This window comes from Trichechus manatus, unplaced genomic scaffold, assembly GCF_000243295.1.
Source record: "Trichechus manatus latirostris isolate Lorelei unplaced genomic scaffold, TriManLat1.0 scaffold00031, whole genome shotgun sequence".
Taxonomy (NCBI): domain Eukaryota; kingdom Metazoa; phylum Chordata; class Mammalia; order Sirenia; family Trichechidae; genus Trichechus; species Trichechus manatus.
Window position 1 is genome coordinate 1,559,670 of NW_004443967.1, and position 27,828 is coordinate 1,587,497.

General features: G+C 35.7%; 1 protein-coding gene across 5 annotated transcripts; it reads left to right on the forward strand.

Annotated features, from left to right (window-relative positions):
* Positions 1 to 25,878, forward strand: PDCD4 (programmed cell death 4). 5 transcript variants are annotated; one of them, XM_004374843.3, is made up of 12 exons: positions 1 to 225; positions 4,136 to 4,240; positions 6,770 to 7,072; positions 8,882 to 8,976; positions 12,164 to 12,277; positions 14,901 to 15,122; positions 16,763 to 16,860; positions 18,443 to 18,557; positions 21,742 to 21,849; positions 22,104 to 22,214; positions 22,885 to 23,024; positions 25,152 to 25,878. In XM_004374843.3, exons 2-12 carry the CDS (start codon positions 4,198 to 4,200, stop codon positions 25,210 to 25,212), a joined length of 1,410 nt encoding a protein of 469 aa, XP_004374900.1. In that variant the 5' UTR covers positions 1 to 225; positions 4,136 to 4,197; the 3' UTR covers positions 25,213 to 25,878. The 5 variants fall into 5 exon arrangements, with proteins under 5 accessions (XP_004374900.1, XP_004374901.1, XP_023585701.1 ...); XM_004374844.2 differs by having other exon boundaries at positions 6,812 to 7,072; XM_023729932.1 differs by lacking the exon at positions 1 to 225 and adding an exon at positions 361 to 2,069.
* Positions 25,879 to 27,828: the final 1,950 nt, after the last annotated feature.

Sequence of the window (27,828 nt, forward strand, 5' to 3'; positions counted from 1 at the left end):
CTCAGCTCCCGCTCCCTGGCTCCCGCTCCCCCGCCACGATTGGCCAGCCGACCTCTTCGTCTTGGCCAATCAACGTAGCCCTCTCGCCCCCGTGTTACTGGGTAGAACAAAACAAAAACAAACAGAGCGAGAGGGGCCAGAGACGCGCCGAGGCGGCGGCTGAAGCTGAGGAGTGGGTCCGGGCCGGCGGACGGTAGACCTGAACGAGCGGCGGCGACGCGAGGGGTCAGTACCCATGGGGCGGCTCGCATCCTCGGGAGGACTGCGCCCTCTTCTCCAGCGGCCCTGTCTTTCCTCGTAGGCAGCCGCACGTTGGGAGGGGGAGGGGGCACGGGGGCCGCAGCCTGGTACGGTCCGGCAGTCGGGGCGAGGGTCCAGTCGTTCCTCGGAGTCCCGCAGGCCCGCCCGTGCCTGCCCCAACGCCCCGGGCTGTCGCTGCGGAGAGCTGGCCCAGTTCCCTCCTCCGGGCCCCGGGCCCTGAGCGCGGCGGCGCGGGCCCGCCCCCTCCTCGGTAAGCGGGTCGCGCGGGGCGCCTCCCAGCGAGGGCTCCGTCTCACTCCCTCGAAGGCCAAGTTTTCATTTTGGTTTTTGGTGGTGGTTTTTTGGTGGGGAGTGGGGTTGGGAGGTGTTTCCGGCGGGACTGAAATTCTCTGAGGAAGGTGTGCGCGCTCCCCGCGCCTAGATCTCCCCGGCACCCCTGAGAAGACGCGGCTGGCAGCTCGGCGGGTCCTGTCCCGCGCTGCGGAGCCCTAGCACCCCGGGGCCTGGCCGGGGCGGGGTGCCGAGGGTGCCCTGGGCCTGCGCCGGCTGTGGGGAGGAAGGCCTGGCCGCCCGGGGAGGCCCTCACTCTCCCGGGGACCCTGGGGGACCGACACGTGCCCGCCGACCCGGCCCTGCGCGAACTTGGTCGCACCCCTCCTCGTGCAAAGGTTTTTTCTTTTAGTTTAGGTAAAATCACAGGAAACAAAGACGGGAAGAGAGCCCCCTTTCTGTGAAACGCAGGCTGTGGCTGCTGCATTTGTCAATTTGGTGCTGTAATGCACACAGTTTTTTGCAGGAGCTTCAAAACTGTCTGCAGACGTCACCGTCGCCCATCTCCTCCGCGCCCTTGTGAGAACTGGCGACGTAGCCAGCAACTGTGTAGTACCTACAAATGATTAAAATGATTAAATGTGGTGTGGCGTGAACCAAAAATCGATTACCGCCTGATTTTACTTAGTTTTAGTCTGCTGATTTTTAGAATTTTGTCATTCTTGCTAATGTAAGGGTTTTGGGGAATCCACCATATGCTTTTTAAAAAGGGAGAACACTGCAGATGTGTTCTAAATTTAATTATTTGTATTTATGCCCTTAATGTTGTTTCATTATAGGTTTATTGAATTCCTTAATATCTCAGCAGGCGTCTTTGAATTATATTTTGATTGGCTTTTCTGTAGTATTAATGTGAAAGGAAAATAATCGGTAGAGCTGCAAAAATAAATGCCACTTCGATATTTTCTATACTGCTCACTTGCATCATTGTGGTTGGCTGCTTTTAATTGATTTTAAGTTGCCTAATCAGCTGTGATTGTAGTCAGGGAATGAATACAAGTAATTTTCTGGTTGACGTATGGCCTAAACTTGACACTGCTACCCAGAACGTCAGAGTAGTTTATGAGGTGTATTTCAGAAAATAGAGGTGTTGTGGAGGAGGCTCTATCTTTTAGGGAACCTCTGTATGTAACACACGGGAGAAAAGAAAACGATGTTTAATTTCAGCCTTAGTTTTTTCTAACTTATAGGTAATTCTTATTGAAAACTCATTTTTATAGTAAGAAAGGATGTAGGGTTTAGATTTTTGCTTTAAATTTTCTTTTATTAAATTAGGAGATAAAAATCTTAAGAATTGGTCAGTAAATTGAAAAAAAAAAACCACTACTTTGAAGAGAATTGAAAACCTGGAACACATCTTTATCCTTTTCTAAGCTCTTTTTAAAATAGTGTTGCTATAAGTGTGACTGAGTTCTTGATTGCATTATTCTTGCCCTAAGACAGGACTTTGTCATGATTACTTCATAAAAACAAACTTGGTAAGTTATAGCTGATAGCCATTGCTGATAATTTTCTCTGTCCAACTGAATGTTTTTTGTAGTCTTTAAAATAACAAGTATTATTTTAGTGTTTGGAAAGTAGTATTTAAATTTTTCACACAACAATAGAAGTCTGTTTTAATAAGCTTCTCTCTGTTAATCCTAAAAGACAGTCTTCTTCTGGGATATTAAAATTTTGTACTGAACTTGTGCACACAGTCCTGGACTTGTAATTAGAAGATCTGGGTTCTAGTCCTGGTTCTTCTACTGAGCGGCTGTCTCTTCTTGGACAATCACCTACCCTCTTTGAATCTGTTTAGTTGTCTTCAAAGCGGGAGTACCTGCCTCAAGATTGTTCTAAGAATTATATGAAATAATGCATGTAAAATTCTTTTTGAATTATAAAGGGCTCTATAAATATCAGTTGTAAAATTTCCTTTCCTTTATTACCTCATTTCATTTCCTTTATTAGCTAGGCTGTGCAGAAAATATTTTCTCAAAGCTTTTTAATGTAACTCTAGTTTAAAAAACTCATACACACATTATATGACATTATCCTTTTTCTATACCATGTAATTCCTACAATGAAATGAAACAGATGTCTCATTTTCAGCCATGGAGGACACTAAATGTTTAGGTTTACAAACTATTTTTCATATCTCTATATGTATCTCTATATACCTATTTTTAAGGTTCGGTTTTCTTCCTAAATCCAGAGTTGGTGGGAATTATCCTGAAAAGTGATTATAGAGAACCACATGTCCATTTATTTATTTTGAACAGAATTAGAGAATGCTCTCACCATTTTTTTAACTTCTGAAGCAATATGATAGCATTTTAGTAGTCTAGAATTATACCAATATTAAATTTATATTAACATAGTAGGTTTATTTATTTTCATTTTACAAAATAATACCCTTTTCTGAAGAAAAGGGCTATAAACTTAAAAGATTTTTAACATTAATAGTACAAAGGAATTTAAATATCATTTTTGCTTTTGAGTCCCAGGAGGCATTGTTATCCTAAAATGACATCTAACAGTATGTGGTTATACGAAAAACATATGCTTTTCTGTAATTAATAGGTGTTTTCATTAATTTGTGCATTTTATATCTTAGAAGAGCACACTGGTAGTGAAATGATTGTAAACAACTGGAATAACTTATATTTAATGTATGGTTTAAACAGATAAATACCTCAGTATTCTAAACCAATATTTGAAGAATAGTTTCAGAGAGATTCTGAAATCTTATTTCGTTATGCTTTCTAGTATTATATTTTTAGGAAAACTATTTTTGATAGTGATACAAATCAAATGTCATCTGAAAGAAGGACTAAGTTAATTTTCTAAAGAAAAGGGAACTGATTTTATCCAAACCTTCTAGAACTGATAATCTTAAGGCCTTTTGAAACTGAGCTCTAAAATATTGAGATAGTTATGTCAGTGTGCCTATTCCTTTCTAACATAGGTCAGATTTTCTTCAAGAAACGGATTTTTTCAGATTATAAAATATATGCTCACTAGAGGAAAAAGCACAATTAACTTTTTTCACAATCTCAAAGTCTTAAAATGGGAATTATAGAGATCTAGGTAATAAAATGGCAGCTATCTCTGCCTTTAGACATGTCGTAGATCATCCGATAGTCTCGATGAACAAAACTGTTGTTTTGTATTTCATAGCAGTTCTGACAATCTAATGGTAACATATCTTAACATCATATTTATGTTTCCATATATGTATATCAGATTAATTTTGAGGCCTAGTGTTCCTAAAAGATTTGGGATGAATGTGTATGTGTATATTTCTTTAACGTGAAATAAACATGTATAGCAAATATATCTTTTACTTACATGTTAAAGGTATGCTTTGACACACATGCTGAAATCTGGATTCTTTTTGACCTGTAAACTTATCAAGAAGATTGACAGCAAATGCTGTCTTTGAAAGTAAAGTGAATTCTTTTTAAAAATGGAGTTATGTGATTTTAGTGTGTAAGTCAGTAAATTGAAGTTAATTATATCAGCTTAGAAGATGTTAACTTTCTTTTTCTTTTTAAAAAAATAGATTCCAAAGGAAGACTTCCATTTGGTAATTTGTTTAATCAGTGCAAGTGAAATCAAGGAACGATGGATGTAGAAAATGAACAGGTACTGGATGTAAACCCTACAGGTAAGTTATAGTATCTTGAACCTTGACTGAGCATTTCAGGCCATACTGTATTTTATGATAACGTGAACATCATCTTTACTTTGAAAACCATCTTATTCATGCTATAAGAATAAGTAGGTCGTTATTTTTCAAATTTTCAAGTTCGTGATTCTTGTTTTTATGGAAATGCATTAAATGTCTTTATTATTTCTGCCCATCCTTTCACATTCCATCCATTGTTATTCTCCACTAGTTATAGTGAAGTATAGTGCAGTCTGGAGAATAATGGTGAACCTACTTATTGATATTTTCATACAGACTAGTCAGTGATTTTTACAATTTAAATTATTATTGGTATCTTTGCCAAATAATTTATATATTATAAATAACCTGAGGGTACTTACCCTAATTTTCTATCGTGATTAGTAGTGTGTTATCATCGTCATAAAAATGAACATGGTTTTGTAGGATAGATATGCAAGTGCTGAGTAATTTAAGACAAATGTGTTTATAGCTTTCAGAATAATCTTCCCAAAGAGTTAATTAGTATTTCGCAGTATTCTGAATAGTGAGAGCTTGTCATGTTAGAGTCCCTAGTGGTGCAAATGGTTAAGTGCTCAACAACTAGCCAGAAGATTGGCAGTTCAAACCTACTCAGAGGCACCTGGGAAGACAGGCCTGGTGATCTGCTTCTGAAAGGTCACAGCCTTGAAAACCTTATGGAGCACAGTTCTATTCTGACACACATGGGATCTCCATGAATCAGAGTCAACTCAGTGGCAACTAACAACATGTTTTAAATAATTTTATTAATATTGAAAGTGCTCTATTTTCTGTAACTTAAATATATTTATCATATTTTACATTTAAATACTACAGCTTTATTACTTTCATGACTATAATTCACTGTTATGTATAACTTATAAGGAGCCCTGGTGGTCCAGTGGTTGAGTGCTTGGCTGCTAAGCAGACGGTTGGCTGTGTAAACCTACCGGTTGTTCTGCATGAGAAATATGTGACTGTCTGATTCCGTAAAGATTTACAGCCCTGGGAACCCTAAGGGGCAGTTCTAGTCTGTCCTGTACGGTTGCTACGCATCAGAATCCACTCATGGCAATGGGTTTGGTGTTTTTAGGTTTGGTACAACTTACATAGTTTTCTTTGATCCGAACAGACACTTTATAGTTGAAACTTATTTGCTGTTTTGTATTTACAAACCTTCTGATTTAAAGTGTGCTGGAAAATTATAGTTGAAAAAATTGTTACAATAATAGTTATTTCTGTGCTGCTATATGCAATAGCTATATGAGTACTTGGTTTTTAGGGTAATAAATGGGTAGCATGTCCTCCCTTCCTTCAAATGGGAATGATAATACATTTTAAGAATACATTCACATATACGTAATTGCTGCTTTTTTGCATTTTCTAGTACGATAGCCACTAGCCACATGTAGCTATTGAGCATTTGAAGTGTCACTAGTCTGAGTTGAGGTGTACTAGATGTGTAAAATGGAGCCCTGGTGGCACAGTGGTTAAGAGCTATGGTTGCTAACCAAAAAAAAAAAAAAATGGTCGGCAGTTTGAATCCAGCAGCCGCTCCTTGGAAACCCTATGGGGCAGTTATACTCTGCCCTGTATGGTTGCTATGAGTTTGAACTGACTCAGTGGCACCTAACAACAACAACGTATGTGTAAAATACATACCAGATTTCAAGAGACTTAGTATGAAAGAAAGGTGAAATAGCTCAGTAAATTTTTTGATTGATTGCATGTTGAAATGATGATATGGATATATTGGATTCAATAAAATATATTAAAATTAATTTAACCTGTTTTGTTTATTTTTTAATGGGGCTATTGGGAAATTTAAAATTACATATGCGGCTTTTATCCTGTTTCTTTTTGGCAGTGCCAGTCTAAGATGTGTGCTTTCTTTTTCTGACTACAATAAGACCTAGTTCTAACCCTGTTCTTGGTGCCTCTGCCCAGTACTGCCTTAAAATAAGGGAATTGCAGATTGCAGTTTTTCAGTTCTTGAATGGGCCTAAAGTAGACCTTTTTTGCAATAAATTCTTCCTATAGCAAATAGTCCAAGTCAGACAGATTAGTGTACTAATCCCAACTTCTACCCTTACCAGTTTTGTTACTTTGAGGAACTAAGTTATTGTCTTTGACCTTCAGTTTCCTCATGTGTAAAATTCAAGTATAAATACTCTGTATAGACAGTCTATAAAATGTGATTGTCTGGTTCTGTGGTGATATAATTTGGAGTGGTTACTATTGAGATGTGACAGAATTCAAGAAAATACAAAATAGAAACTGAAGCTTGTTTATTAAAATGCAACCAAAATTCATGACAATGTGAAATGTGATTGCACTAGTAGTCATTTATTAGATTGAACCATATGAGATTGCCTGTATATGATTGTTACTAACCTACAAAAATGGTAATTTCCTATGATTCAATGTAATATAACTTATGAGTATAACTGGTATAACAGTGGATGCTTAAAGTACTTAGAATTTTTTTTCTTCATTTTTCTCTTTAAGACCCTGATAATTTAAGTGACTCTTTCTTTTCTGGTGATGAAGAAAATGTGGAGACTGAGGAAATAAAGAATGAAATAAACGGAAATTGGATTTCAGCATCTTCCATTAACGAAGCTAGAATTAATGCCAAGGCAAAAAGGAGACTGCGGAAAAACTCATCCCGGGACTCTGGCAGAGGCGACTCTGTCAGTGATAATGGAAGTGAATCCCTCAGAAGTGGAGTAACTGTGCCAACCAGTCCAAAGGGAAAGTTGTTAGATAGGCGATCCAGATCTGGGAAAGGAAGGGGACTACCAAAGAAAGGTTGGTACATACTACATCCAGAGAAACAAACGGAAAAAAATAATCTGAATCTTTGTACTGTAATTTCCTTGTCCTAGGAATGAGAGAAATTTAAACAATGGTAATATAAGGGTTTATGAATTATATATATATTTTACATAGTAATAACTGGAGTTTAACCATTCCAGTTTTTCTTTAGGCTAAGACTGTTTTGCTTGTTTGAGTTGATTTAGTTTTCTTGAGCAGAACTTTTCGTATTTACAGCAAGATATACACTGATAGTTTTCACAGTTGTGAATTGTGCAGGCACTCTTTAACTTTGCTTGAAAGAAGCAGAGTGAGAAATTCAACATACCTGTTATCTAATGAATCTAAAACTATCCGTTGTTCAGAATACATGATAAATACAAATTTGATTGGTAATGTCTGGATCAGAATTTTAATGATTTCATAGATCTGGTTCCTAAGTTCTCTTTAGCTATATTTATTTTGTGTACTGGAGTGGACTGTTTCACTGCTGCCTGCCCATTGCCTGGAGCATTGATGAGCACATGGCAAGCACTCAAATATTTGTTGAAAGAATGAATGATTATTGATTTAATCTGACCTGTGAGCTTTTGTCTGTAGTAGGATTTCAATACAGTTTGAGATTTCACCAACTTTCAAATGATGGAAACTTCCGTTTATAGCCTAGGCTTTTTACAAAATGTTTTTGTGATTTGTAAAACATTGCTATTTGTGTTGAATGGCTTTACAGTAATTGGCTGGATCAAAATGAAACCTAATTGTCAACTTCTGTTTTGCTCTGGTTGCGAGGATTATGCTCTAGGTATAGGATAACCTCCTCTCCACCACCACAAAAAAAAGAAAATATTGGTAACACTGTAAGGTTCTTTAAAAGACAAACAATATGTTGAGCCCTGTAAAAACAATTCAGTAAGTTTATGCTGAAAAGCAACTTAGTTAGTTTGTATATAGAAGTAGAGAAGAGTAATTATCAATGCTGTTAATGCTTAAATAGCAATTATTTGTAACTTACTACTTAGTTGCAAAGCATAATTTATACTTTCATGTCTATGAGTATTTGACTTTAAAACATTTGGTGGTGGTCACTGTGTTTCTCCCTTGTTTAGTTTTCCGTGCTATATCTTACTGGCCCAACATGTTTCTTTTTGTTTTGGTCCCAAGAAATGTCAAAATTAAAATTTAGAGATCAAGTGCAGTATCAGCTCCTTTGAGGTCCCAATATAGCTATTTGTTGGGGTTTTTTTTTTTTTTTTGCTTTTATTTTAAAGTATTTGCCTGTTTAGTATTAAATTTGTGAGCTATTTCAAATGGATGCTTTTGGAAATAGGTTATAAGATACATAAAATCTAATCAATATTGAGAAAGCAATGATCTGAATGAAAAGCAATTTAAAGTGTAATCCTTAGCTGGAAAAAACTAGCATAGAAATTAAAATTCTTAGCAGTTATTTAACTGAACATCTAGAATTATTTCAGATTTCAACTTCAACTAAAATTTATGAACTATCTCATATACAAAATCATATGTGTAGTTGAATTTCAATTCAGATAAGTAATTTTAAACAATTGAAATTTTAAAATAAAACAGCATGCATTTTCAGTGACATCACACATTTTATACTAGTGTGGTTCTTACAGCTAATGTACATGTGTATGTCATTCTTACAGATGAGGTATTTATTTATTTTTTTCAGGTGGGGATTAGTATTTATAATGTTTTCACCTGGTGACTTATAGGCTACTAGGATGGTATATGTGACATTAGATTTGTGGTCATGCCTTTCTCAATTCTAAACTTTTTCAGGTGGTGCAGGAGGCAAAGGTGTCTGGGGTACACCTGGACAGGTATATGATGTGGAGGAGGTGGATGTGAAAGATCCTAACTATGATGATGACCAGGTATCACTGTTTTTGTTTTGCCTTTTTTCATTTAAAATGCTTATAGACTTTTTTGATGTCATGTTTGTCGTTTCATCATACGTTTATTAACAGAGTCTTTTACTTTCTGAATCATGTACACACTTGGAGTGCTTTCACATTGTTAGGTTAACTTTGGATTAGGACACCAAGTCACCTGATAGTAATGTATGCCATAATTTTCACATGATTTCTGAGGTGAGTCAAAAGGAGGTGTTTAAAATTCATTTAGGAAGATTATCAAGTTGACCATTTTTTCAGTAAATTCTGTTAATATAGTTTCTTCCTATAGTAAATAAAAGATAATTGAGAAGACTGTATGTTCTTTTGAATATCATAAAAGCGTTACAGAATTGTTACGTCTTTTTTTATTGCTTAGGATGGTGACTGCACGGTAAGTTTTGTTTTTGGAATGTGGATTTTTTTCCTAGAGATAATCTTAGAATGAAATTTTTAATAGATTTTTAACAAATTTATATATATTTCTATCTTTTGTGTGTGTATTTTAATATACACACAACAACACACATAATTAGTTTCCACATGTATACTTCAGTGACCTTGATAACATTCTTCAAGTTGTGCAACCATTTTTGCTTTTTGTCCAAATTATTCTACCACCATTAACATGTCTTCAGTGCACTCTCAGCAAAAGTCCCTTTTTCCCCTTCCCTCCTAGCCCTGGTAACCACTAATTACTTTTGGTTTCTGTATGTTTGCTTATTTCATGTAAGTGATATTGTACAGTATTTGTCCTTTAGCGTCTGACTTATTTCACTCACCATAATGTCCTCAAGGTTTATCCATGTTGAGGCATGCATCAGGACTACATTCTTCTTTATGGCTGCATAATATTCCATTCTATGTATATACCACATTTTGCTTTTCTGTTCATCAGTTCTTGAACACTTAGGTTGTTTCCACCTTTTGGCTATTGAGAATAGTGCTGCAATGAACATTGGTCTGTTCCAGTCGCTACTTTCAGGTCCTTTGGGTATATACCTAAGAGTGGAATTGCTAGGTCATATGGTAGAACTATGTTCAACTTTTTGAGGGGCTGCCAAGCTGTTTTCCACAGTGGTACCATTTTACATTCCCACCAGCAATGGATGAGGGTTCTGTTTCTTCATAGCCTTGCCAACCTAGTGTTTTTCGTGTTTTTGATCACTGTCATTCTTATAGGGGAGAGTTGGTATCTCATTGTGGTTTTATTTTGCATTCCCTCATGGCTAATGACTGAGAATTTTTTCACGTACTTGTTGACTATTTGAATAGCCTCCTTAGTGAAATGTCTGTTTCAGTTTACGCATTTTTTGATTGGGTTGTTTATCTTTTTTATTTTTTTAATGGAAAATGTCTAACTTATACAAAAGTTGAAAGAATAGTATAATGAACCCACTTGTACTCATTTCCCAGCTTTACCAACTTCAATAATTATTAACTCATGGCCAATCTTATTTAATCCTCCACCCACCATTCACTCTTCCTCCTGTGTCTCTCCCACCCCCACCATGCTCTGAATGGTTTTGAAGCAAATTTCAAGACATTACATATGACGTTTTTAAGAATATTGTCTTTGTATAAGATAAGACATATTAGTGAGAATTTTAGATAGGAAAATATTAGGATATATGTTAGGCTGTTTTTATTGTGTATTGTTTGCATGTACGTGCTTACTGATTTCAGCTAGCTGGACATGGAAATCTTTTAAAGCGAATATGAAAAAATACATATTATAGAACTTTGCTAAATATTCTAATTTTAACATAGTTTTTCAAGTCTTATTAGACTGAAGCCTGTCACAAATTGCAAATAAACATTTCAGAAATTTTTTTGCTGGAGAGTGGGGATGGTTTGGTGATAGACATTAATCTTAACACTTTTTGAAATTTCATGTGAACCATGTTTCTCTTTAGCGATTTTTCAGACATTACAACTTTGATTTTCATTATAGGGACTTTTATTATGATACAAATTAACTAATCATGAAGCTTTTGGTTCTTGCTTCATTTTTTAAAAAGTGAACTTTTAATGAAAATGATATGATAGGAAGCCATCATAAAGCCTTTTAGCTACAAAGGAGAAGTTTTGTGGTTATATAAAAAATTAACAGAAGGTATGGAGAATTGGTACAGGTCATGTATTTGCTATGGTTTGTGGTGTAATGTTGCATATTGATTTATTGTACTCAGATTTTGTAAAAGAACAGTGATAAATGGATTCTACTTTTATATAAGTGATCAGCCAAATACCTTGTGAAATTGGTTTTTTGGGTTTGAAGGCTTAGGACCATAGTTCCATGGGATAATTCATTAATTGGCATAATATAGTTCATTAAGCACGTTCTACATCCCAAAGTCTAAGTAATGTCTGGGTTCTTAAAAGCTTGTGAGCAGCCATCTAAGATACAACTATTGGTCTTCTACTTGTCCAGAACAAAAGAGAAAGAAGGAAACCAGAGATTCAGAGATGAAAGCAGTCTAAAGGACTAATTAAAAAACGAAAAATCCATTGCTGTTGAGTCGATTCAGACTCATAGCAACCCTATAGGGCAGAGAAGAACTGCCCCATACGGTTTCCAAGGCTATAAATCTTTACGGAAGCAAGCCTGTGGCTGGGGGCTGTTGCTGTGCGACCACCCCATTCCCAGATAGGCTGCCAGCCCTCCTGGCTCACCCCTGCTGCTGCTTCATGCCAGCGTGAGCCATCAGGAGCTGGGCATCTGTGCCCACCACCAGGAAGTGAGTCCCGGTAGCCCAGGGCTCTTTCCCTGCAGGCTGGGGCTGGTACAGAAGGAGGTCCATGGCGGGAGAGGGTGACACCATGAGTTACTGCACTGAGTGACATCAGCCCTAGTGATGCCACTGCAGCCAATGTTACTCTCGCCTTGCACCTCAGCGTTTGTTACTGCCAGATGTATGTCATTAATGCACAAAATAGCTGGATAGTAGATTTTTCACTGTTGTCGTAAATGGGAAACGTTGGATGACAAGATAGTTTGTAAGTGAGGAGTAGGTGTACTTAAAAAAAAAGGTGATCAAAGCACGTAGCATGTCTTTATCTTGCCCTGAATGGGGATTACTAACCAGTTAAAATTATGAGACAATTTCAGTTTATCTGAATATTGCGTTCTCTAATTTATAACTTTTTCTCCCCCTTCCCTTCTCAGGAGAACTGTGTTTATGAAACTGTAGTTCTACCTTTGGATGAAAGGGCATTTGAGAAGACTTTAACACCAATCATACAGGAATATTTTGAGCATGGAGATACTAATGAAGTTGCGGTAGGGTCACAAGCATAATTCGTTTAATATATGAGAGAAAACACAAACTGTTATAAGTAAAACATTCAGTGTCTAGAATGAGCTTGGTTCACTGATTAAATTTAAGCATTTTCTTGTATATAAATGAATTTCTGTAAAACCTTGTTAACTTAAACCAGTTCTTACATTTTTGGAATCACAACCCCTTTTGAGATCTGATGAGAACTATGTGCCATCTTTTCCCCTGAAAAATGCACAGCATGATACCCTTTTTTTTTTTTTTTAACAGTTTTACATGTATAATTCAGTGACATTACATTCTTCTGGTTGTGCAACCATTAACCATTCTTACCTTCCTTTTCTGAGTTGTTCCTCTCCTATTAACATAAACTCACCCCCCCCCCCGCAAAGTCAGCATGAAACTTTTTAACATAATTTCAGGGCATTTATGGACCTTCTGAGGGGACAGTGGTGGTCCAGGGATAGAATTCTTGCTTTCCATGTGGAAGACCCAGATTTGATTACCAGCCAGCGCATCTCAGTGCAGCTACTATCTGTCATTGGAAGCTTGTGTGTTGTTTCAGTGGTGCTTCAAGACTAAGACTAGGAAGAAAGGCCTGGTGATCTACTTCCAAAAAATCAGCCATTGAAAACCCTATGATTACAATGATGCAATCCCTTTGTGCACTGGGGTTGCCATGAGTTGGGGGTGACTCAGTGGCAGCTAACAGCAACAGCATGGACCTTCTGAAACCTCTTAAGGGACCTCAGTTAAAAATAACTGATTTTAGTTCCATTTTGTTGACATTTCAGTGCTCAGGATTCCAGGATAAAATTTACCTTTGTATTCTTTTTTTTCTTAAGAACACAAGCATAATGATTTGATAAAAATGTATTAAAAATCAAGAGAATACATTTTTAGGTATTTTTGAAGCATAATTTGCATGGGAACATCTACTGTGTTAATTATAAATTGTTCATAAAGTAAATCTATGTTCTTGTGTGCCATCGAGTATTAAGTAAATCTAAACCCATTGCCATCGAGTCAATCCCAACTCATAGTGACCTTATAGGACAGAGTAGAACTGCCCCATAGAGTTTCCAAGGCTGTAATCTTTACAGGAGACTGCCACATCTTTCTCTGGTGGGTTCGAACTGCTGACCTTTCAGTTATCAGCCAAGCGCTTAACCGCTGTGCCACATGGGCTCCTTAAGTAAATGTTGAAGGGTGAAAAAAACTATTGGTCTAGTAAAGATTACTAGGGTAAGTTAGTAAATTTATAACATTTTAGAAGACTTATAATTTAGATTCTTACAATTTAGACTGGATTTTCTTGTTTGATATAGCGGTTTGATTATCTTTGGACTTGTAGGATTTGAATATAAAACAAATATTTGCTCAGTGCATACCATCTGAAGGAATTTGTGATATGTGATTCCTGCCCTTTGAAGCTCGGTCTAGTAAAGTAAATAGCATGTATAAAGAGATTATTATTATAATGTGAGACATTCTGTTGCAGAGTTGGAGTTTAAATAAGTCCTGTGAAGACGGGGGCTGCTGAATTCCCTGTACCTACCTAGCATAGGACCAACTGCATAATATGTATTTATTAACTGAGTAGTGCTATGAGTAGGGTGTTCTGGAAGCATAAAATGAAGAGTAATAGAAGAAGTGATACTGTGCTATCTGAAGGATACTTAGGAGCTTGCCGGGATAAGATGGTTGAAGATGGTTTTCCAGGAAGGAGTATCATGTTTTAAAGGTATTGAGTTAGTTGTTAAAGGGTAGTCCAGGAAGATGAAATGGAGTAGGAAGGGACTGCTAACAAGGATATTAGTTAGGTGACTGTGAAAATCGCTCTGGCACTTTCTTAGTTGTATACCATGATTTAAAGGTTCTGAGAACACTGTGAGTGAAGAGGAAAGGACTCTTAGTTACTGATTTAGAACTTAGCCTCTAGGATTACACTGCCTGTATCTGCTTCTAGCTTAGCCACCCAGCTGTGTGTCCTCCTTGGGTATGATTGGTATGATAATAGTACCTCTCTCAAAGGGTTGTTTTGAATATTAAATGAGATATTAGAAATAAAGAGGCTGTTATAATACCTGCTATATTATACTGCCTCTAATATTATTTTTAGTAGAAACCATTTTAACTTTATCCTAGCATTTAAAACATTAATCCCACTTAAAGACAATGGTTTAAGATCTCATTTTAAACTTTATATGAAAGTATAATTCTTTTTTGTTTGAGGAGAAAGCTTTGAAGAAAAATAGCATGTAAAACAGCTTATGATAATGGAGAATAAATCTCTTCACAAATGCTTATAAAACAATATTCCTAGAAATAATATGTAAGGCAGAGGGTTAGTTGTAACTCCTAATAGCAAACTAGCAATATTATGTAGTTTAATAATAAACTGTTCTAGGTATAATTTCACATTTCTGAGTTGAGTGATGTTCAGCAGTTAGAGCTTGACAAAGTAGATCAGTATTTAACTTGTATGCAAGGAAAGATATATTTGTTGCATCCTGCAAAATATGACTGCTGCTTTATTTCCAAAGGGGGTAAGGTTATTTGGATAAAAGTTTGATTTTTTAGAATAAAATTTTTATTAAACATTATTATTATTTTTTTTAATAGGAAATGCTAAGAGATTTAAATCTTGGTGAAATGAAAAGTGGAGTACCAGTGTTGGCAGTGTCCTTGGCATTAGAGGGGAAGGCTAGTCATAGAGAAATGACATCTAAGCTTCTTTCTGACCTTTGTGGGACAGTAATGAGCACAAACGATGTAGAAAAATCATTTGATAAACTGTTGAAAGATCTACCTGAATTAGCACTGGACACTCCTAGAGCGCCACAGGTTTGTATGATTCTTTTGTTCATCTCCCACACCCACTTCCAGTTGTAGAGATAACACATATTCCTGGGAAATGTTAGTAGATGGAAGGAGGAAACTGGTCCATATTTCCCACCACATAAAAATAGCTCTCTAACATTTTAATGTGTTTCTCCTATCTGTTCTTTCTTTCTTGCTTTCTTTTTAATTTAGCGTGTTTTTTATCATACTATAAATTCCATTTTATATTCTATTTCTCCTTTGTATAGTTTTTTGTATACCCTTCATGCTTTGTAGTTTTTTGGTCATATTTTTTGTCTGTATATTTTGTTTATATATAGTCAAGCTGTTTTATGAGCCAGGATTTTTTAAAAATGTAGATTGTTAAGGGTTGAATTTGCTTGGCTAATGTTTATTATGAAAACCAAACAAAAAACCAAACACGTTGCCACTGAGTGGATTCCGACTCATAGCAACCCTGTAAGACGGAGTATTAACTGCCCCATAGGGTTTCCATGGAGCAGCTGGTGGATTCAGATTGCTAACCTTTTGGTTAGCACCTGAGCTCTTAACCAATGCGCCGCCAGGACTCTGTTTGTTATAACAATTTAAATAAGACTGTTTCCTTTTGAAGCTTTGTGGGGAAAGAAATTAGAAAATTTATGGGTTCTGTAGAGTTTCTCCTCAAGACCTTATATATTTTTATCAGAAGTTAATACATACTGACACTATAAGGTGACTTTCTGGCTTGAAATTGAAAACATATGAAATTGTTGATAAAAGTTTTTTAATCAAGGTAGGAGCACTTTATACTTACACATTCATTTGGAAATAAGAGTATAAATAGGCTAGTTTCTAAATGTTACTTTCCTGTGACAGACAAAAGTCTGTGTAAGGTATTCAGCTGTGATTCAGACATGGCCTTTTTTCCTCCCTGTACACATACTTTAACAAATTGATTATGTAAATTAATATATGTTATAAAATTTTTGAAAAATACAGAAAAGCAAAAGGGGAGAAGAGTCAGAAAAAATAACCACTGCCTACATTTTGGTATCAAGCCTTCCATTCGTCTTTCTGTGGATATATGCCAGTGTATGGCTTACATACATTTATTTACATTTTTTTTTTTTGCTTTAATAAAAAATGGAATTATACCATATGTGCTGTTTTGTAAAATTGATTTTTCTCACTTGATAAGATATGGTGAACATTTTTCCCTATGGCCACACAGCGTACCATCTTACGTATTTTGTTGTTGTTGGACACTTAACCATATTTTTATTGTTAGCACTGAAGTTGTTTCCAATTTTTATATAATAAATAATGCTATGAACATCTTTATGAATGTTTCTACACAACTTTTTTCTTCATATTTTTGATCAGCTATTATATGTGAGGCAGTGCTCAAGGTATTGAGGATTCAGTAGTGAGCAAAACAGACATGGCATCACTCTGGCGCTTATGTAATTTCTTACCTTGAATGTAAGGAAGTGGAAGTGTTCCAAGCATAACTAGTAGGTGCTAAATAGAGGTTTGTTGAATATTCCAGCGTGTCTTTTAGGTATTGACTGTGTAGTTCAACTAGTCTTCATCATTTATGTATGGAGAAATTGTGTCCTATAAACATTTATTTTAGTTTTTTTTTTTGTTTGTTTTAATAGTTGGTGGGCCAGTTTATTGCTAGAGCTGTTGGAGACGGAATTTTATGTAATACCTATATTGATAGTTACAAAGGAACTGTAGATTGTGTACAGGCTAGGTAAGTAAATTAATTTTCCTACTTAGAATTTCAAAGTAGGGGAAATTCTCTGTTAGTCTATTGAAATAACTCTTGCATTCATCAGACATTGTGGGCATCAATTTGTCAGTTGTCTATATTCTCCACTGTTAAAATTGAGAGATTGTTGGCATGATACAAGGGGAAGAGAATGGTACTATAATACAGAAGTCAGAAGTCCTGGCTTTTAGCTAAACCATTAGTTACCTTCATGTCAAAGCTACTCTTATCTGGGCTTAAGTTTCCTTATTTATAAAATAATTGAACTTAAAATGTAAGGATATTTATGGTTTCCTTTGTGTTACTGCGTAGGTGTGGTTTATGGGATTAGGTAATATTCACGTGAAAACTTATTCTTAGGTGAAATACAGCGTAAGCACACGTTGTAGTGTCCTTGATGTACTGCAGGTACATTTCGTATAGCTGTCAAGGACCTATCTTCTTGTTTTTGAGCTTTAAGTACTTGTTTTGCAGTAAGAAGTAATTTATTGTAGTGGTAATGTTCCCACGACAGTATTTCCTTTTGGGGATTTATTTTTTACAAGAGGCTGGAATTATGCAATGTCTCCCCTTGTGTATTCTCATATTGGTTTGGAGGTATGGTATTTGTATTATCCTAGTTTTGCTGACCCTGGAATTACTTTTCCTGAATCACTCCTCTTTTTCAAAAATGGAAAAATACACAGCTGAACAGGCTCTAGAAATTTCTTCTATATCTGACAATGCCTCAGTCTACCTGTTGTACCTCCAGAGTCCACTGGTAGATAGGTGTACCATGTAATATTTATAAAAAACCATCTTACATAACAAAAGACTACCAATACTCAGTGATTCAGCATGCATTCATTTAGTGAAAAAACATTACATCACCAAAAAATTACAAACATAATTCGTTCTTGAAAGGGTTAAGATCCCCTTAGGTTCTGACATTCTGTAATTATTCATAGTCCAATAAGATAATTAAGATGGACATTTTAAACAAAGGAGCCCCATTTACAATTTTATTTTGTGTGTATCTGCTGTAGACATTTTTCTTAATCGGGAAATAGTGTCTTTTTCACTCTTGTTCTTTGGTCTAGTAATTGTAGGCTGGATGTGGTTTTGGGGAGTTAAACACTAGATGATTTTTCGGAACTTCCTGGGAACTTAGATTTGAACTTAGCCATGTGTTAAGTTCTCTCACATGTACATGCTGAACCTAACTTAATTTTCCTAGGGCTACTTCAGGCCATACTGGAATGGTCTCCTTGGGTGGGAAGGCAATTTCTAGGTAAAAGTTATATGTGAAATGTCTCTTTTCAATGTAGATCAGTTATTTTGTAGTATGTTTTCTGTTGAGTGAGAAACGGAAATAACATAGTGTGAGAAAATTAACATGAGAATCAACTTATTTTTGCTCCCAACCTTTTATTTTGAAAAATAGTTTTTACTAGAGTTTTGAATTTTATGTTGCTTTTATGTTACATGAACGCTTTTGGCATATTTGAGGTTTCATCAATTTATCCATAATTTGGTAAAGCATGTCAGTGTGTCAAAGTTGGATTTAATTTTTTTTCTTTTGTAGAGCTGCTCTGGACAAGGCTACTGTGCTCCTGAGTATGTCTAGAGGTGGAAAGCGTAAAGACAGTGTGTGGGGCTCTGGAGGTGGACAGCAGTCTGTCAATCACCTTGTTAAAGAGGTAACTATTGGATATTGTCTTTAATTCATATGTGTTTCTCTGGGAGAAATAAACTATGCCTACTAGCTGGTATTTTTGTGGACGAAAATTAAGTTCAGTCTTACAGCTGCAAATTTGAATAATCCTTTTATATTTGGCTTTATATTCTTTTGGTATAAGTTATATAATATATAATTTTTTACTGTTTCCTTGACTTAAAAATAAACTTTTATGCTTTATTATAAGAGGACTATGTATGAATGCAAAGACCTGAAGTCTTTTTTGTATTGGTATTTAAAATATTTATATTGGTATTCTGATCACTGTTGAAATAAGACTTTGTATCTTGTAGTTATTCAGTTAAGTATCTTCACATGAGCAATTGGAAACTTGATATCCTTAGATCATAAGTTATAAAATGAATTATGAGCACTAGAGTGGGTAAGAATGGTGGATTTTTGTGAGGAAGCGTCACTACCTGTATGCATACTGTAAAAGAAAAAGTAATTGATTTGTTGCATTAATATGCAAGGTTTATTCCTTGTGGATTTTTCTGTCTGTAATGTGGTGTTCTGTACTAGGAAACCAAAAGTTACTACTTTCTTTATGTGAAAATATTTAAGGCAAGTAATTAGAAGATTTGTAGTTCTTGTGCTTCTGATTTTTGAGTATAATCTTTTCATGTGACCATAGTTTTGAATTTTAGTAAGTCTTTTAATGCTATGTATAACTAATTGTTAAGGAGCTTAAAATGTAGTTAAAGCTTTGACCATTTTTGCTTTTATGTGTTACGATAAAGGAGTTGTGTGTTTGTGATGTCATGATTACACTATGTTTTTTTAAGAATTAAAGAATTAGGACAAATATTGAGGTATAAAAATAGTCAAGATGCCAGGGCAGCTAGGAAAGAAAAAGAAATAAAAGGCACACAGATTGGAAAGGAAGATGTAAAATTATCTCTATTCCCAGATCTTGTATATAGAAAATCCTAAAGAATCTACAAAATAAAAAGAAAAACAACAACTATTAGAACTAATAAATGAATTCAGCAAGGGCACAGGATATAAGATCAATATGCAAAAATAAAATCTGTTTCTATACACTAACAGTGAATGATCTAAAAATGAAATTAAGAAAACAATGCCATTCATAATATCATGAAAAAGATTAAAATTTCAGAAATAAATTTAACAAAAGTAGTACATTTGTACACGAAAATTGTAAAAATCATTGAAAGAAATTAAAGAAGGCCTAAATAAATGGGAAAATATCCCATATTTACGGATTGGAGGACGATATTTGAGGAACTGCTAAACTATTTTGTGGTACATGAATTATATCTCAGTTAAAAAATGGTCAGGATACCCAGAACAACTAGATGGTGCCCGGTTACCACCACTGTATGCTCTGGCAGGGATCACAACAGAAGGTCCTGGACAGAGCTACAGAAAAATGTAGAACAAAATACAAATTCACACGCAAAAAAAGACCAGGCTTTCTAGTCTGACAGAGACTGGAGAAACCCTGAGAGCATGACCCCTGGGCACCCTTTTAACTCAGCACTGAAGTCACTCCTAAGGATCACCCTTCATTCAAAGATTAGACAGGTATATAGGGCCAACAATAACACACATGAGGGATGTGCTTCACAGTTCAGTCACGTATATGAGACTAAGGAGCATACCACCCCAAAAGCAAAGACAAGAAGGCAGGAAAGGACAGGAAAACTGGACGAATGGAAACAGGGAACCTGGGGAAGAGAAAGGGAGAGTGTTGACACATCGCGGGGTTGGCAACCAATGTCACAAAGCAATTTCTGTATTAACTGTTTAATGAGAAACTTTTGCTATGTAAACTTTCACCTGAATCACAATTTTTAAAAAAAAATCAAGGTAAAAATTGAAATAAAACTGCGAGTATACAAGTTTGAGGTTGACATTATTTGAATATTCGTTCATATTTACATAGAAGGATGAGTTGGACAAAGAGAAATTCTGGAAATGTATACATGTATTTGTAATTTTATCATTCTAAAAATGTAAGAAGTCCAGTAAGAAACATTTTAAATACTTTTTTAAGCAATGTAACAGATGTTAAAAGTAAGTAATATAATTTTAATAACAAAGATTAATTTATAATATGTGAAACTTTATTGAAATGCTAGCTTTAAATACTTATTTTTTTAAAACAGGATAATAGGAAATATTTATCAGGATGTATTCTAGCAATTGAATTTTTACTTTACCGTTTATGAAAATACATTCTTGAAGTTGAAAACAGAATTATTTTATTCTATCAGACTACATGTACTGGGTGCCTACTAGGTGCAGGGATTCCGGTGGCGCAGTGGTTAAAGTGCTCAGCTAACCAAAAGGTCGTCAGTTTGAAGCCACCAGCTGCTCCTTGGAAACTCTACGGGGCAGCTCTTCTCTGTCCTATAGGGTCACTATGAATCGGAATTGACTCAGTACCAGTAGGTTTGGTTTTGGTACTAGGTGCAAAGGTGATTTTAAACAGGCGTTGTATAAGAACATTCTTAGCTGAAGTTCTTGTGTTAAAAAACATTTCCCACGTTTTTCTCTGGAGCCATAGATGTTATTGTACAAGTTTGAGCAGGAGTATCAAGACTTGGCTCTTCAGCTATGATTTGAAGTTTGCTAAATTACTTATTTTTTTAGATAATGGGTTCCAAATCCTCCGTTCTAGAAAAGAAACTGCATGAAAATCTTTGTCCTGTCTAGTAAGACCCTGTTATCATCTCTCTCATATTTTGGCTTCCAGTGCATTATTCAGGTCATTCTGATAGAATTGAAACATTTTATGCCACTTTTTACTTTAAGACTTTCGGTTAGTGCCCTCTAGTGGACTTTTAACGCCTTTGTTTTATAGCAAGCACTGAAGTATAATCACAACCCAGGCTGCGCACACCATAAGCCTACTTATAGATAATCAGTGATTATTAAGATGCACTGAAGCCACTGCATTTTCTTCATAGTTATGAACCATTTGAAAATTGGATAATTACTTTTTATTATGAAAAAAATGGTTATGAAGGTGCCATATCAAGTCTATATGCTCCTAGACATCTGTTCTAGCTTTTTGTGATCTGCTACTTCATTGGGATGAGCGTAAGTAAATCCCTAGGCAAAGCACAATTTTTCAAAAATGAGGAACTATAACACATCTCAATTTTTAAATTTAATAGATTGATATGCTGCTGAAAGAATATATACTCTCTGGAGACATATCCGAAGCTGAACATTGCCTTAAGGAACTGGAAGTACCTCATTTTCACCATGAGCTTGTATATGAAGTAAGATTACCTTGACATTCCAGAGATAGTTAATATGTTTTCTTTTTTTGCACCACAGTGACTTAATGCTTTTTTAATAGCATACGTTTTTTTTCTTTTTTAAAAAATAAAGTTGTTAAGGGAGAAAGTTGTTTTTAAATTTTTGTAATGAACATGGTTACATATTAGAGAAGAAGGATCTGATGTATTTTAGGAGCAGTTTCTTACATGAATTCATGACCCCCAAATTAATCATTCATTCCTTCAATTTTTAGGCTATTGTAATGGTTTTAGAGTCAACTGGAGAAAGTACATTTAAAATGATTTTGGATTTATTAAAATCCCTTTGGAAATCCTCTACTATTACTGTAGACCAAATGAAAAGAGTAAGTATGACATCACAGTGTTTAAGCTTATACCTTAAAAATGTATAATAATTGAATATAAAGTTTGTGAATAGTCAGTGAGACTTTCTTATAGGTATTTTTAGTATTATTATGCCTATAAGGGTTTTTTATTGTTGGGTTTTTTTTTTTTTTTTTAAATGGAACTGTTTGAACCTTTTTTAAGGAAAGTAACACTTTCTACTTTCAAGTGGAAAGTAACACTACAGTGTTTTTTTTAATCTAATTTTTGAATGCGTGATTATATATTCTTCAAGGGTTCTTTTTTTTGAATATTTGTGATTGTGTATTCTTCCTTAAGGGTTCTGTTTTCAAGATTTAATTTTATATAACATGAACCTTTAACAAATTACACTTTAAAGTACTTAATTTTTCCTATTTAAAATTGTATGCATTGTTGTTGAAATGTTGGATATGATGCTGTCTAATATTGAATACCCAATGTCTGATGTCTGTCTGCAGCTCTTTTGAAAGAAAATGTTCTGTTAACAAATGTTACTTTCTCTACTTTTCATGGTCCAAATCTGACTTCAGTCTAAGTGTCTGAACATTTGGCCTTAAATGTAGATTAATGACATAGTGATGGATTGTGGTGTATGGCATTATGTATTTCATATGGCTAACAATTCTGCATCTAATTTCATTGTTTTAGGGTTATGAGAGAATTTACAGTGAAATTCCAGATATTAACTTGGATGTCCCACATTCATACTCTGTGCTTGAGCGATTTGTAGAAGAATGTTTTCAGGCTGGAATAATTTCCAAACAACTCAGAGATCTATGTCCTTCAAGGTACTTTATTTACTCTTTCTCAGCATAAAATACTGGATGAGGTGCTTGGTGAGGGTAAACTAAAGACAGTTTCCATCATTTCGGTTCTGTCAGAAAGTAATAGTATCTTCTGTGAGGTCACCGAAGAGCCTGAATCATCTGAGCGTTTGGAGAGAATGAAGGACGAAGCTCGTTTTGCCCCCTTGTAAATCTATATAGACTAGTTCATAAAGCCCAGTTCACTTGAAGGAAACTAATTTTATGGAGCAGTTCAGTGTACCAGGTTCTGTACTAAGTGGTTTAAATATTATTGTTACCGTTCTAAGTAGTTTAAATATTAATTTCAGAGTAGGTATTATCACCATTAAGATGAGAAAATGGAGGTTTAGAGAAGTGTAATGTGCCTTTTCTGCTGTCACACAGCTAATAAGTGGTAGATGCCATGCATGAATCCAGACTTTTACTGCCTTCAAAGATCTGCGCTGTTTCTTGTACATTATGCAGCATCCTTTGCCTCTGCACAGGGTAGAGAATTGGGGCTAACTGAATCTTACCTCGAAAGTGTGTGTGTGTATTCTTTGGAGGTGTTACATTTGTGCTACTAGGATCTAACTGTTCAGGAATTAAGGATTTTTTTTCTTGTTGTTGTTAAAATAAAGCTGATAGTGAAGGTTATAATGTAAAAGCCGTAACAGTTTAATAATGTTAAACTTCTTGTGTAGGTCAGTTTTATGTACATTTTAAGTTTTTATAATTTTTTATCTGAAAAAATTTCTGAGCTTTGAGTATTTTTATTTAAGACCATTATAAGAATTATATCTCAGAAAAACACTTCCTGGAAGGGTTCTTTGCTCTAGAAACTTTAGAAGCCATTAAGAGAAGGGAAAAAAAATTGTGAAAGGTACAGTTTAATGGCTTTGATAGAAGTGTTTCAAAACATAGATCTCTACTTTTGGTTGGCATCGTTTGCGTACTGATGTGCCAAATGATATACATTAGTAAAAACTGGCAACTTTGCAACAAGGCTTCTTGCTGCTTACTGCCTTGTTCATTACCTCGGTTGCCTAATAGTATACTTTGAAGCCTTTATGTTCAAGAAGACATAGCTGGTTTTCACTTAGCCTTACAAAATATAAAAATGAGTCAGCACCATGGCACTGGCCTTTTCAGTTTTTCATCCTGTTTGCAAGTCTAACTGGTTGTTTCTATTGTAGCTTTATTGAGGGTCATTTGAGGAGATACCTAACTTTGACTTTTTAGTCTCTACCCTTTTGCTTATTTGATGAAGTGTACATTTGTGTGTGGGCTCGCATGCCTGTGCATGTTGATCTGGGCCATGTAGAAGAGGTTAATCCTGCCCAAGCTCTGTGTTCCACTTAGTGCTTTGTGCTACTGGTCAGCTCTTTCTCCTGGGTTGGTGTTATTGCATATAGCTTGAGTGTGGTCACATTACAGAACAAGGCGTCGTGAGTTCTGAAATAGCAGGAATCCCAAAATGGGGGATAGGCTGGAATTAACTGGATTCTAAGTTATGCCTTTTCTACATCTGAGGAAAAAAAACTTTTGATAGGTTCCATAGTTCCAAAACCAAAAAAAAAAACACCCCAAAACCGTTGCCGTTTAGTCAATTCCAACTCACAGTGACCCTATAGGACAGAGTAGAATTGCCCCATAGGGTTTCCAAGGAACAGCTGGTGGATTCAAACTGCTGACCTTTTGGTTAGCAGCCTAGCTGTTAACTACTGTGCCACTAGGGCTTCTCCATAGTTCCAGTTTGTATTATTCCAAATCATATGAATGTTTCCTGTTCGGCTCACTTGTTTAGCTTTCAAATGATATTAATAATGTGGTAGAAATAAATATTAAATTTCTAAATAAACTGTTTGCCTTACATGACTCCATTTGGATAATGAACCTACTTCAGTAATTAGATTTAGCTAAAAATTCATATTAGCTGTTTGATATGTTATATGCTAAAATGTACAGCAGGGAAAAAGTCTTCAAATTAGAGGCATGCTGACTTTTTTCAAACAAGTAAGATCCTCCAAAACTTCACGTGTGATCAAAAAATACCAAGTTTTTTCCCCCCCTTCATTACTGTAGTGAGAATTTGAATCTGTTTTCATGTTCGTGTTCTTTTCATTACAGGGGCAGAAAGCGTTTTGTAAGTGAAGGAGATGGAGGCCGTCTAAAACCAGAGAGCTACTGAATATAAGAACTCTTGCAGTCTTAGATGTTATAAAAAATATGTATCTGAATTGTAAGAGTTGTTAGTACAGTTTTTTGTTTTTTAAAAGCACTTGTTTTGGGTACAAGGCTTTTCTGAAATTTTATAAACTTACATTTAAGGGGAATTTTTAAAGGAAGTTTTTTTTTTTTTTTTTTTTTTTTTTTTGAGGGTTTAAGGAGGAGGGACAGAAAAGTAACCACTTCTTAAGTGGAATATTCTAATAAGCTACCTTTTGTAAGTGCCATGTTTATGACCTAATCATTCCAAGTTTTGCATTGATGTCTGACTGCCACTCCTTTCTTTCAAGGACAGTGTTTTTGTAGTAAAATCACTGGTTTATACATAGCTTTATTTAGGGGGTAAAGTTAAGCTGCTAAAACCCCATGTTGGCTGCTGCTGTTGAAATACTGTGCTTTGGGAGTAAGAAAAAAAAAAGTTATTTCTTTGTCTTAAAGAATTCTAAGAAAATGAGTTAGTCATGAGACTTATTCATCTTTCCAGGGAACATATTGATTGGTCTTAAAGACTAGACAGTTCAGTAAATGGTGGCTGGAACATCTATTTTTGTACAAAACTGGAAAAATGAACCCAGTTCTAGAAGAATGTATGACAAAATAAAACATGTGAAGCAGTGTTGATTCCTTATTTGGAGTACATTTATTTTGGTTCTTTAAAAAAAATACTTTTTAACTTTTACTTCACATAGCAAATTTTAAATCATAGAAGGAAGCACACTGGAATTTTAGTTTTGTTTCCTTGCCAGCATTTAAATCAAAAGTACAATAGTAATTGATGGTTCCCCCTACCCCTGCCCCCTCCTGGGGGAAAACACTAAATAGACAATAGATAAGTGGTAACTTTGGTAAAGGATAAGACAGTACACGGTACTGGGGAGGTCAGCACAACTTGTACAAGGCAAGGTCATGGAAACTCCATAGACACATCAAAACTCCCTGAGGGACCGAATTGCTGGGCTGAGGGCTATGGGGACCATGGTCTCGGGGAACATCTAGTTCAATTGGCGTAACGTAGTTTATAAAGAATATGTTCTATATTCCACCTTGGTGAGTAGCGTCTGGGTTCTTAAAAGCCGGTGAGCAGCCATCTAAGATACTCCACTGGTCTTACCCCTTCAGGAGCAAGGGAGAATGAAGAAAACTAAAGATAACAAGGGGAAGATTAGTCCCAGGGACTAATGGACCACATCTACCACGGCCTCCACCAGACTGAGTCCAGTGCAACTAGATGGTGCCCGGCTACCACCACTGACTGCTCTGACAGGGATCACAATAGAGGGTCCCGGAAAGAGCTGGAGAAAAATGTAGAACAAAATTCTAACTTACAAAAAAAGACCAGACTTACTGGCCTGACAGAGACTGGAGAAACCGTGACAGCATGGCCCCTGGACACCCTTTTAGCTCAATAATGAGTCACTCCCAAGGTTCACCCTTTAGCCAAAGATTAGACAGGCCCATAAATCAAAACGAGACTAAAGGGGCACAACAGCCCAGGGACAAGGACGAGAAGGCAGGAGGGGACAGGAAAGCTGGTAATGGGGAACCCAAGGTTGAGAAGGGAGAGTGTTGACATGTCGTGGGGTTGTTAACCAGTGTCATAAAACAATACGTATATTAACAGTTTTGAGAAACTAGTTCTGTAAATCTTCATCTAAAGTATGATTAAAAAAAAAAAAAAATAGTAAATAACCTAAATCAAGCCAGTTGCTGTTGAGTCGATTCCAATTCATAGCAACCCTATAGAGTAGAACTGCCCCATAGAGTTTCCAAGGAGCAGCTGGTGGATTTGAACTGCCATCCTTTTGATTTGCAGCCATTGCTCTTAACCACTGTACCACCAGGGCTCCACAACACTAAATAGGTCCTTTTAAAATTACACTGCGGAAAAATGCATGCACACTTACTCCCTTGTGTTTACTGATCTTATCTAGAGCTTAGTGAAGTTCCTAAAATTTGTATAATGGAATAACGTTAGTGCTATAAAAATTTATTCTTCAAAGACTCAAATTTTTACATTTACCAGCGTCTAAGAAAATAGTAGCTGCCAATAAGTTATCTAAAGAGTAACATTTCTTCTTTTGCAGACCTGAATGACTCAGCAAGGTCTCAAGTCTACATCTATTTAAATTGCCTATTGACTGCAGCAAACCTACTTAGAACTACAGTCTGAATTTTTATAAAGGCATTTTTAGAAATATATCTATTATAGGTTTAGGTGCAGTCTTTTAGAACTAAAACTCCAAATTTAACCTTCAAATTTAACTCTCAGGCTCTCTGAAGTCCCTATTACTTTGGCTTATGTAGATAATTATAATAAACATTTTCAGGTTTTTGTTTGAAACCTTGATGATAAAGGTAGCCATGTAATTCTTAAGTTTTGAAAATTAGTGTAATTGAAATTTAGGTGACCTTATAGAATAGGTAAGCATTTTTTAAAACATCAAATTTATTTTAAGAAACAGTTTTGTCATTACTGCTTGGATCAGCTGGTCAGGAAAAACGGCCTTAAACGTGACATAAAATTGGTGAAAAACAATAATATATAAGTACACACACATACATTAGGTATTGTAAAAGC

Bases quoted from the DNA above. Each gene is read 5' to 3' on its own strand.
- PDCD4 (XM_004374843.3), top strand. From the start codon at position 4,198: ATGGATGTAGAAAATGAACAGGTACTGGATGTAAACCCTACAG. The intron at 18,558-21,741 runs GTAACTATTGGA...TAAATTTAATAG, and splicing joins TCAATCACCTTGTTAAAGAG to ATTGATATGCTGCTGAAAGA. The intron at 22,215-22,884 runs GTAAGTATGACA...TCATTGTTTTAG, and splicing joins CTGTAGACCAAATGAAAAGA to GGTTATGAGAGAATTTACAG.